The sequence below is a fragment of the Phyllopteryx taeniolatus genome, chromosome 8, assembly GCF_024500385.1.
Source record: "Phyllopteryx taeniolatus isolate TA_2022b chromosome 8, UOR_Ptae_1.2, whole genome shotgun sequence".
In the NCBI taxonomy this organism is placed as follows: domain Eukaryota; kingdom Metazoa; phylum Chordata; class Actinopteri; order Syngnathiformes; family Syngnathidae; genus Phyllopteryx; species Phyllopteryx taeniolatus.
In genome coordinates, this window is record NC_084509.1 from 26,538,450 (window position 1) to 26,550,074 (window position 11,625).

Genomic DNA, 11,625 nt, shown 5'->3' on the forward strand with positions numbered 1-11,625 from the left:
TATTGTTCAATGAGTAACTTTAAAATTGTGTTAATGTAAAAAAAAATAAAAAAAAATTTGTTTGGACAGACTGTGATTGAATCTCATCAGATTAGCTGGAGCAAGTGTACCTAATGAAGTGTCCCATGGGCACATTGTGGTAAAACCACAAAAGCGCACAAAATGACTGTTGTTGTTGTTTTTAGTGTGTCGATTGTGTAACGCGATCGTGTGATACCGTGGATCCAGGATCCAGGATGGACCTCCGGGACGAAGCCCTCCTCCTCCTCCTCCTCCCCGGCGCGGGGGAGGAGGAAGGAGGGGGGAGGGCCCCGTGGCCGCCCCCCGCCCCCCTCAAAGTTCCGAGTCGGGGGCTGGAGCGTCTCCGGCCCGCTTGGCTCGGTCGGCGGCAGACATGCATCCCCTGGGCAGGTCGTGGCTGCTCCTCGGCGCCTTGGTCCTCTTCTACGTCGTCTACCTCCTGTTCGGCGGCCTGGTCTTCTCCAGCCTCGAGCGGCCCGTGGAGGAGCGGCTCCGCCGTCACGCGGACGCCCTCAAGCGGGGCTTCCTGGTCAACCAGAGCTGCGTGTCGGCCGCCGCCCTGGAGCTCTTCGTGGGCCAGGTGCTGGCCGCCAACCGGTACGGCGTGGCGGCCCTCCGGAACGCCTCCGCCGACCCGTCCAACTGGGACCTGACCTCGGCCATGTTCTTCGCCAACACGCTGGTCACCACCGTGGGTGAGTGCGGACAACTCGTTCGTCTTGTTTGCTCGCCTCCGTTCTTACCGTCTTCATTTCGACGTGCGTCGAGAAGAAGAAGAAGTGGAAGAAGTTTGACCGAAATGTTGCCACGTTGGCGTTTGCCTTTCGGCACATTCGTGTCACAAAGAAACGAAAAGACAACTTATGGCCGAAACTAATGAGACCTTCAGGCTCTCGACGTCTTCAAGCGCTTTAATTAGCGCGCTGCTAATTTGGGTGGACGTGGGAGACATTTTGGAAACAATCAATTACGTTTGGGAGGTCCGTGATTTCAGATTGTCACTCCACTCGTTTCAAGGCCATGATGTGGACAGACAACTTGAACGTAACATATAAGCATCCATCAATTATGTTAGCACTTCTGTCATTTCTAATTGTCGCTGAAGGCAGCAGAAGACTTCACTGGAGACCAGGGGGTGAAGCCCCCCCCCCCCCCTAGGAAAAAAAGAATGTATGTATGTGTCTTAGCCCCCAAAACACAATCTGAAGCCCCCACCCCCCCCTCCCCAAACGATTTTGTAGTGTTGCTCGGTTATGTGATTTCAGACTGTCACTGAAAGCAACTCCAGCCCTGCTATAGGAAATGTAATGGATGAACTTCTTGCTTGCACTCGGGAGTCGCATGTCGCTACCAATTGGACTTTTGCAGATACGGCAAACAAGTTTCACGACCGAGAGACGCTTTCCTCCAGGAAGTGCGCTCCCACGCGGACGTTTGCACGCTAATTCAAAGTCTGGCAAAATCAACTTGACCTTTCGTGCTTTTTAGCCTCGCCAGCCTCAAATTTCTCCGCCAATGTCGCGCTACAAATGTTTGGTTGACGTTGAATTCTTGAACCCTCAAATTCCTGGACGTGAGGTCCTCGTGACCGCCGAGCAGCGAGTGTCTCGTTTCGACCTCATCGGACGCAAGCGGAAGCTCGTAATGTCGCGTAGAGACTGTGACGGATAACGACGCCGACGCTAACGACGAAGCTTAATCGGTTTCCTCAATGGTATGCGTTTTTTTTTTTTTTTTTTCAAATGGCGAAGTCAATCTAAAATTGACAGTACGTCTCGCATGATCGTCCGAGAACATCGGGGGGGGGGGGCTTCCTTGACCGATTGAATTGGGAGATTGCTACTGTGGATGTAGCTAAACGCCCTCCAGATGTCATCCTGTTCTTCGTCTGTAAAATGAATCAACGGCACCTCTGCTGGTTGCAGACCAGTACTGCACTCAATTCGGACATCGTTCTTTCAATATCCATTTCCCGCAGACGATCATTTGGCGACGGACTCGATAAACGATGCTATTCCCGAGTCGGAACCGTCGGATTGGAATTCGCAAAACCTTGACACTTGGTCGTCAAATTGCGGATGGTAAAAATTGAAATAAAATCTGATTCATAATGCAAATTTAGGTTTTAAGTTTTGCATCCATTGTTGTTTTAAGCCGATTAGACGGAAGTATTTTAGAAGAAAATGGAAAAAAATAAAAATATTAGACAAACATTTGATAAAAAAAATTAATGTTAGAAAAATAAAAATAATGCACTGGGAAAAAATGTACACCAGAGTATTGGTAAAAACAAAAATCCTAAATAAAATATATGCAGATGTTATAAAAATAGGTTTCGAAAAGTACAAAGAAGAAAAGAAAAATTGGAAAATTGAAAAAGATATTGGCTACAAAAAAAAATCCACTACTATACTAACATACCAAGATATTGGGAAAACAAAAATGCTGGATGGAAAAATCCATACATTTTTGGGAAAATGGAAAACCATAAAAAAAAGAAAATGTCAAAATATTTGAAATCTACACAAATGGAAAACATACCAAGATGTTCCAAACAAACAAAAACACTGGCGAAAAATACACAAATGTTGGCTGTCCAAATATTGGCAAAGCTTTTGTGAACGTCATAAATGTTTTGCATTGTTTAGGTTACGGTCATACGACGCCGCTGTCGGACGCGGGCAAGGCCTTCTCCATCGTGTACGCGCTGCTGGGCGTGCCCTTCACCATGCTGGTCCTGACGGCGTGCGTGCAGCGGCTGATGTACCCGCTGGTGGCGGCGCCCCTGGGCCGGCTGCAGCGCGCCGGCCTGGAGGCCCGCCCGGCGGCCGGCGTGCACTTCCTGGCGCTGCTGGCGCTGGTGCTGCTGTGTCTGTTCGCGGCTCCGGCGGCCGTGTTCAGCGCGGCGGAGGACGGCTGGTCCTTCCTGGACGGCTTCTACTTCTGCTTCGTCTCGCTGTGCACCATCGGCCTGGGAGACTTTGTGCCCGCCGCCCGGCCTCAGCAGAAGTTCAGAGAGGTCTACCAGGTCGCCGTCATGGGTGAGTACGCGCCGCGCGTCCGCTTGAAGCGACCCCTTCCAGCCGTTACGCGTTTCAAGAATGTTCCTTCAGGTCGAGGTTCCCCGTCTTCAAATTGGACATTTGATTGAAACAAAATGCTTACAGTGGACGTTTTTGGGCAGGGCTGGGCAAAAAAATGATTTTAAATTAGAGTTTTAAAACGCACGTCATTTGTAAATGAGGTTTAAAGATGAATAAAATAGTTCGTTTTTTTTTTTTAAATGATTCATCCTCATTTTTAATGGTATTATTGAAATGTAATGTAGTTATAAGGGAACAATTATTTGATCAAATAAAACTCTAAATGTAAATTTCAAATGCTTTGTTTCTTATATTTCAAACGCGGACAAAGCTGGCAGCGCACGCGGCCGGCGCATGCCACGCTAGTGTGGCATGTGGCGGCAGAATGTCACTGCTGGACATTTTCTCATTTGCGTGTTTTATGACGTCACGACACTGGAAATTTCTTGCTGCTGTCGTGTGGCACCAAATTGACTTTTTTTTTTTTTTTTGGAAGGCTGGCATTTAAAAAAAAAAAAAAAAAAAAAGGATTCCCGTTGGCACTAATTGGCATTCACCTTTTGCTAAGCCACACCCCCCAGAGGTAAACTGGCCAAGCACAAGAACAGAGGTCCGAGATGTTTGGAAAAGATTTTGTTGTTTTACAAGCTAATTGTGTTTGAAAAGATTTGTGATTAGCCAGAAAGGTCGGATGTAAATGTTTGATTTTGTTCCCTTCCCAAATCCTAAAACTAACAAAAGACTCTGGCCGAAGCTAACGTAGTCGTCCGCGTTGTTTTTTTATGCTGTTGTTAGTCAGCGAACCAAAATACTAACCTTCATAATTGGACCTTTTTAATGCAAAATGACATTATTATTTGAATTATACTGGCCTTGTTAGCTGGCTTGCGCGTTCGATGCCCCTGGCGGCGACGTTTGAATAAGTCTGGTTTTTTTTTTTTTTTTTTTTTTGCTTTTGAGAGATTTGGACTAGTAATAAAAAAAAAAATTGCGAGCTGCCATGAAGAGACCCTCGCGCCCCCTTTTTCGCGGCAGCGCCCCCAAATAACCGTCCCAACTTTGGCGTCATGTTTCGCCCACTTTAGATGCCGTAGGATATGGACATTTTATATCCTGATAACAATAAATGTACTGTTAATATATATATATATATATATATATATTTTATAAATCAGATAAAAAAAAATATTTTCCATCCCTTTATTGTGTTTGCAAATGTCTTATTTTGAAACAGTCTGCTTTATTATAATAAATATAATTATTTACTGTTGAAAGGGTGAAATTCCGAGGATTTGGACAATGTTAAGTTAAACAAGGTCAGTAAATAATTGATTTAATTTGATAAACCGAATTAGTTGCTGAGTAATTGATTCCTCGTAGCGCCTCAACTTGTTTGTGTCCCCTTCAAAGACATTTTCGCCAGCAAATACAAACTTGTTGGAATAATAAATAATAATAATAATTGAACCGAGATAAATATTGTTGTGTGTGTGCCAGGCCACTAGGAGATGCTGTCACGTTTACCAAAAGTCTGATTGGCGTGAATGGCATCCGATGCTAAACTGCTTCAGAGCTCGTTGGTCCTCCATTTTCTAACAATGTTTCCGTGAGCCCGAAGAAGATCTCAGCACATGTGCTTCTGATTAGCGGCGACCGCTTTGGTCACGCTGCTCCTTTCGTTCTTCAGAGGCGGACGTCTTCTGTAATCCAATCAGAGCGCTCGCTGAATGGCCCTTTTTGTCCCCAAATGAACTGTGCGCGACCAATGGAGTCAGCTGAACCAATGACGAGGGACGTATCCAACCGCTTGTCTTCAGATCTTTCGCACCGACGACAAACGGTTGCTTTACTGTCAGTAATGTCGAACCGAAGGTCTGATGGACTTTGAATACGTTTTCATCAGAACCAGACCCACCCCAGTTGATGCCTTCACTCCAGCGTGCCAGGTACCAGTCTCTCGGATGTCTGCGGGGTTTGTGGGACAGACCAGACGTTGCTAGAAACTAGGAACATTTGCTATAGTATAGATAAGGACAAAGTAGAACAAATATGAAAGACGAGAAACATTTGCGATGGATCAAGATCAACAACAATCAGAGCAAATGAGAATTCTGGACAAGAGGCACTAGGTAAGATTAGAATGAACTAGGTCCCAAAACTAGTGTTTTGTTGTGTTAAACAATTATTTTGGAGTTGGGACTATTTGACTTTGGATTGAGTTTCTGGGTTTTCATTGGTGGATCTTATCACGAGTGCTTCAAGCTCATATTGAATATTGAATAAGCGCATCGCCGTTCCTTCAAACGGAACGAAACGTGAACTAATCCCACAGTTGCTGTTTACTCTTGGGTCCTAATCCCTCAAATTTACTGGCTGTTGACATGTGGGCGGAGTTTTTCGTGCATGTGACCCAGTGGCCTTCAGACCAGGAACAGACCTTGTTTTCGTCACCTTTGGCATAAATTTGACTTCGGTCGTGTGTCAAATTGACTTTTTAATGTGATGTATACAAAAACAATTTGCTGGGAAAATGTCAAATTGGGGACATCTCGGAACGCACGTTTGAACGGCTTTTTCCCACGATGCCTTGCAGCGTACCTGTTCGCGGGCCTGATGATGATGTACCTGCTCCTGCGTACCTTCCACAAGATGGCCGACCTGCACGGCCTGACCGCCTTCCTGCAGCTGCCGCGCTGCGAGGAGTCCGAGCCGGACGAGGACCGCGAGCCCATCGTGGAGAACGGGCACGGCGCCGCCCGCAAGCGGCCCTCGTACGCCGCGATCGGCGAGCGGTGACACGGGAACGCACGCTCTCACTAGGAACTTTATATAAAAAAAAAAAAAAAAAACACAAACGCACGACTGAGTGGGAAATGGACTTTTTGGGGAAGGATTTGAGGTTTACAGTTTTTGGGTTGAACTTCCAGAGGAAGCCTCAGGAATGCTAAAGTGTTTTTCATGTTTTGTTTCCGGCACAGCTCACTGCTCCTCCTCCTGTGCTTTGAATTATTGACATCGAGAAAAATGGTAACGTTTTCTCGATGGTGATTTCGGGCCAAATATTTCCCATAGCAACACTTGAGATGCACTTTAATGCTCACATTTTAACGAAGATGCTGCGCAAGAACTTCTTGTATTGGACGGAATGCAGATTGTTTGTTCAAGTAATAAAGATGTTGAATTAAATGTTCCGATTGTGTCGAAAGAACAATGTCATTATCACATTTTAATAAAAAAATACAGGTCAAAAAACAATTACAACTCTTAAAAAAGAAAATGTGATGCGGACATTTTGCCCTCCTTTATAAAACAGGCACAAGAAAAATGGTGTTAGTGGTAAGTTCTTGTAAAAACCGGACATTTGAGGCTTATTGGAACACTTTGTGTCAGTGAACAACTCCCCCCCCCCCCCCCCCCCCCCCAACCCAAAAAAGAAAACATAACTCGCTCAGTAAATCATATTCACATTTGCCACCCAAAAAAGTGCTTTCACTCCATCAAGGAAACGGAGCCGAGAGTCTCGGCCGGAACTTTTGCGAATACCAAACGAGAGCACGGACCAAAATCTCTTCACAAGAACAACAGAAAGAAAGATAAATACAAGGTGAAACTTTTCTTCACGGAAGATTCCACGCAACATTTTAGTGTTTCCACACTTGACGGCTGTCAGTTCATCTTCGTACGGTAACAGATTCATATTTGTAATCATGAAAAACATGTTTCAACATTTAGTCCACATCCTTGATGAGGCCCATGTACTAGCACGCTCTTCGTTTTAAATACTAAGACAATTAAGCACACTAGTCGAAGTCTCTTACAAGTAACATTGCTTTCCACTACTAGTGCCACATTTGGCCTACAAGTATGCAATTAAAACTTGGGGCCCAAACTCACAGGCATGTATCAGGCACTAGTAGCCACCTCATCAAGGACATGGAATAAATGCCCGACCAACTTTTAAGGCGCCTTGATATCCAGCTTCAAGTCCGTGTGCTAGTCTTCTTGTCATCACTAGTAAAAGTATTCAACACACTCGAATCACAACTGACTTACTAGTACCATTTTTTTTCTACTACTGCATGACGTTACTAGTGGTTCAAAACTGTACCCTAGTTGACATCTGGGCACTACCAGTACTACTAGTGCTGCACTAGATATTAACTAGTAGAACTTTATTTCACTAGTATTACAGTGAACCTGTGAACTTAATTTTTTGGTGAGAACTTCCCCTCCTTTATTCAGCGTTTTTGTGCTCCCCCGTCATGTCTACTATAAAAGTATTGCTTTGGCACTATCTTGATGCCAAGGAACTGTGTTGCACTGAGGGGAGGAGCTTCACTGCTTTGTCTAGTCGGGAAAAAAAGTGCCTTTCTGCCACCTTGTGGCAATTACAAACCTTTGTGGGGTGGGCGGCAATTACTCTAATTTTTTCCTTGCTCAAATATAGGGGTTCAGTGTACTAGTAGCATGTAGTTGTTGACTAGTGTACATTTTAGCCTCACTAGTAGTTATCTACTAGGATGGTAAAGTTGCCCCACTCGTGTGCAGTATTGTCATACCGTTGTGGGAAAAAAACATTACTAGTCCGACACAGTTGTTGTACCAGTGGCTGAATTGGCTTACTAATGAGGACAAAGCCCGTACTAGTACACAGACCTAAAAACGGATCTGAAGGCTCAAGACTAAATGCTCAAGCAGCTTTCCATACTGCTTAGCAGCGTTGGGTTAAAATCTGACGCCCCCTCAGGTCTCGACCAGCATGGTGACGAGGTGCTCCAGATCCAGTCCGTCCCTGAAGGGGGCCGGCGGCGAGCTGAAGGACGAGAAGGACGGCAGGCCCTTGGCGTCCCCGGGCGGGCGCCCGTCACCCCGCAGGCCCAGAATCCCCATGTCCCGCTCCAGCTGGGACGTGTCTATGTCCTGGAACACGTCCTCGTCGGCCGTCACGTCCTTCAGGTAGCCGGAGCGCGCCGCCTCGGCGCCGGCCTCCCACTCCATCGGGTCCGGGCCGTGAACGCCTCGGACCGGCGGCCTCGGCCACAACACGCCGGCGACCGGGCAGGCCTGCAGGTTCTCCAGAGACCTGAGGGCCGCCCGCGGCGTCAGGTGCGGCGCGCCGTCGTCCGGCCCGGTGTCCAGGCCGGTGAGGATGGACGTGACGGCGGGCGAGATGGTGAAATCGGGGTCGGCGGACAGGGAGCACCAGTCCTCCGCTTCTTCGGGCGCCGCGCCGCTCGACGCCACCCGCTGGCATTTGGCCGGCGACGGCAGGTCGTTCTCTCCGGCGGCGGTCGGCTCTCCTACGAGCGCAGGAGACGCCCGGAGGTCGGGGGAGGCCGCCCGACACGCTTCCACCTGCCGCAGGGTGTTGCTGATGAGGACTGACCTGCGCAGGCTGGGCTCAGGCAGCTCCTGGTCCCGCTGGTACTTGTGCAGGGAGACGCTGAACACAAACTGACGCTGCCTCTCCCACGCCAGGGCGCCGCAGCCCCCGCCGCCTCCGGGCGACTCCTCGGAGGACGACTCCGGCTGGAGCTTGCGCTTGTGTGTCTTCATGATCATCTTCACGCTGCCGGGCAGAAAAAGAAAGTAGCTCAAACAACGGTAACACTCACAAATAATAAAACTCACCTCATTCACGCCTACATCATCACTTAAAAAGTTAGTGAGGGATTCTGTTCACGATCATTGAACCGGTTTTGAACCTTTTATTCACCATGTGCTATAATTGAAGACGTGCAACAATTAATCAGTTCTCAAATTGCCACCCATTTTGATAAATGTTTGGAGCCCACTTTTGACCAAAATTGTCTGGATTTCAGATTTTCAACAGTAAATATTCTCTGATATCTGGAGTCCTCCGAGAAAGCAGACCGATTATATTTTATTACAATAAAGTTCAATTCTACATGTATTTATTCATCCATCCCAAGTGGGAGAGTGTTCGGAAGGCAAGCCTGACTTTCTCGACTTCGGAAAGCCGAAGAAAGCCGAAGTCACTTAAGATGGCGGCTCCAAACATCCAACAGTTTCAAGTAAAAACGAACCTTTTTCAACACAATGTACGTTCCGATAATGTTAAACCACTCGCAATACGACATGTGTTCTTTTGCGCTTCACAAAACGCATTAAAAGACACCATATGGGCTGAGGCTAATGCTAACGGTGGCTGCTAACGTGGCTAGCTAGAGCACCTGCCCCGCCAAAAACGGCTCAACTCTTCCCTTTTTTTTTCCCTTCAAAATTATGGATTAATTCGTGTTAGTTTAAAACGCTAATACGCAGTTAGAACATTAACATTCAAGTTCGACGAAAATAAACATTTTAAATTCCCTAAAGAAAAAAAAAAACACGTCCGAACGGTAGACTTTATAAAATAAGTTCCGTGTTATGACGTCATAGAATTGTGAGACGTACATAGCAAAAGACAAGAAAAATAAAGGTCAATACGTTTAGTGTAACGTACCGATCAACGGTTAAGTTAGAAAGCGAGGACAAGTTTTGGGGGAAAAAGGCTTCATAGAGCAAAAACCGACCTGTTGCTTCTCCTCGGTGGGCTCCGACTTTTGAGCTAACGTCGAAAAGTGCTCATTAAAATGTCCTCTTTTCCTCTTCTCATGAGCAACAGAATTAAGTTAAAAAAAAAAAAAAAAAAAAAACTGAAAGTAACACACGATTGCGTTTAAATTTTAAAACGCTTCCACCGGTTTTTTTGTGAGTCTTCTCCCGCCTGTGATTTGAGGGGAAAAAAAAAATTCTAGGGGTTGCTTAACTGGCTAAGCATTAGCCAGGTGCATCATGGGTAACGTAGTTTTAACACGGCAGGCACAAATTTGCCGTTTTTAAGTCAAAAAGCAGCAATTTGAGCGTTTAGAACGATGAAATCACAACTCACGTTAACAACACACCAATATAGACAAAATGAGCAATTTTCTACCGTTCTTTGATAAACTAGCGTGTCTTAATGCAAGTTGGGGGGGGCCATAATTCCAACACGATGACATCACTGCTGAGACGACAGACTCCGTTCCACTTCACCGGAGCACAAGATAATTTAAAACACATCTAATCCGTCCATTTCGGTATTCAAAGTTACTGTACCACACCGTCAACAACGACGGATACATATAAGCAGTTGCGAATTTCAACACGTCGATCGAAAAAAACCCTCCTGCTTCCGTAAAAGATGACAGGAAATAGATCATTTAACATTCAAACGTCACGATAGAGTACCTAAAATTAGCCTCGTTGTTGCCACGAAGTCCCGCGGTTGCCGTCAAAAAGGATGTAAAAAGTTGACTATTTCAGAATTTAAAATCCACTCGTTCGACGTTTTCACCACATGAAACTCGGTCAGCCAATCAGTGAGTCAACTACCTGCCGGATGTTAAACGTCAAGAGTTTTCAAAATAAACATACCAACCCCTTAAACGTTACAAAACCACGCGTGTTACGAATGACATATCAAATAATCAATTTAGGATTATCTATGCTACTTGCTAGATGTATTTGTCGTAATGGGGTTGTCGTAGATTTGTTTTGAATTCTTACGCAAACCCACCAGTTTATGTATTGAAGGTTAAGTCTCTTTGATTTCCGGTAATGCTTCTCCCTTCTTCCTGGGCGTGAATTTTAACTTCGCGGAACTGAAACAACATGTCCGACGACTAAATGAATCTATGAACGCACGACGCTACGCGATAAAGTATGAAGTGTGCGGCTAGCTCGGCTGCTACAAGTGTGACGTTAATGTCACACTTTGACGAACCACAACGTGGCGACCACGTCTGGATGACTCGTGCGCGATAAACGGAACTGACGCACAGTGGTTTCCGCATGGCTTCTTATTTTATTTTGTATTATTTTTTTTTTTACATAAAGCTTATATAGAAATTGAAAGAACGCGTATTAAGTGTAGACTACAGCGAACAGTATACAAACAATTGTTAATTACATTAATAACAATTATTACAACATTATTAATTGTTGTTAAGGCCTTTGATACTAATCCGCATGGCTGCTAACTTTAATTTCGAAGCTGTGGAGTTCCTACAAAGGAAATATTATGCCTCCCCCCCTCATTTATAACAGTTCCAACATGTATTAGTAACATGTCTGTAACGTGTCTTGATCAAATACCCCAAAGATCAAGAATTATAGACATTTGACTTTTTCTCCACCATGTCAACAAATCCACAAAGCAAATCTGTGTCGTTTATAACAAGCTACCACTTATCGCACTAAAGGTGAGCATCCGTAACGATTGTAGTGAATTGTCCCCCCAAAATTGTACCGGCATTACCACATTACTTTTACACACTACCTTTTATTGCTCGGTGACAGTTTTTGTCAATGTCTTTCTGTCTCCAAAGTGTTCTCTGTCAATTGACTGTCCGTTGTCGTAGTTTATAGAATTCTTGTTTAATTTCACACTTAATGGGTGACCCCAGGTGGCCGACTGGTTAGCACATCTGCCTTACAGTTCTGAGGTTGCGGGTTCAAATCCCGGCCTCACCTGTTT

General features: G+C 45.5%; 2 protein-coding genes across 5 annotated transcripts; one reads left to right on the plus strand and one right to left on the minus strand.

Annotated features, from left to right (window-relative positions):
• The first annotated feature begins 193 nt into the window (after positions 1–193).
• Positions 194–6,294, plus strand: kcnk6 (potassium channel, subfamily K, member 6). The gene is made up of 3 exons (XM_061781559.1): positions 194–716; positions 2,670–3,062; positions 5,698–6,294. The coding sequence occupies exons 1-3, from the start codon at positions 395–397 to the stop codon at positions 5,898–5,900; spliced, it is 918 nt and encodes a 305-aa protein (XP_061637543.1). The 5' UTR covers positions 194–394; the 3' UTR covers positions 5,901–6,294.
• A 16-nt stretch (positions 6,295–6,310) lies between these two features.
• sertad3 (SERTA domain containing 3) lies at positions 6,311–10,913 on the minus strand. Of its 4 annotated transcripts, none has more exons than XM_061781562.1 (2): positions 10,666–10,913; positions 6,311–8,673 (listed from the first exon to the last, which is right to left on the minus strand). In XM_061781562.1, exon 2 carries the CDS (start codon positions 8,664–8,666, stop codon positions 7,848–7,850), a length of 819 nt encoding a protein of 272 aa, XP_061637546.1. In that variant the 5' UTR covers positions 8,667–8,673; positions 10,666–10,913; the 3' UTR covers positions 6,311–7,847. The 4 variants fall into 4 exon arrangements, with proteins under 4 accessions (XP_061637546.1, XP_061637545.1, XP_061637548.1 ...); XM_061781561.1 differs by lacking the exon at positions 10,666–10,913 and adding an exon at positions 10,338–10,628; XM_061781564.1 differs by lacking the exon at positions 10,666–10,913 and adding an exon at positions 9,641–10,324.
• Positions 10,914–11,625: the final 712 nt, after the last annotated feature.

Excerpts from the sequence above, each read along its gene's own strand:
- kcnk6 (XM_061781559.1), top strand. The coding sequence starts at position 395 with ATGCATCCCCTGGGCAGGTCGTGGCTGCTCCTCGGCGCCTTGGTCCTC. Across the intron at positions 717-2,669 it reads CACGCTGGTCACCACCGTGG|GTTACGGTCATACGACGCCG; the intron begins GTGAGTGCGGAC and ends TGCATTGTTTAG. Across the intron at positions 3,063-5,697 it reads CTACCAGGTCGCCGTCATGG|CGTACCTGTTCGCGGGCCTG; the intron begins GTGAGTACGCGC and ends GATGCCTTGCAG.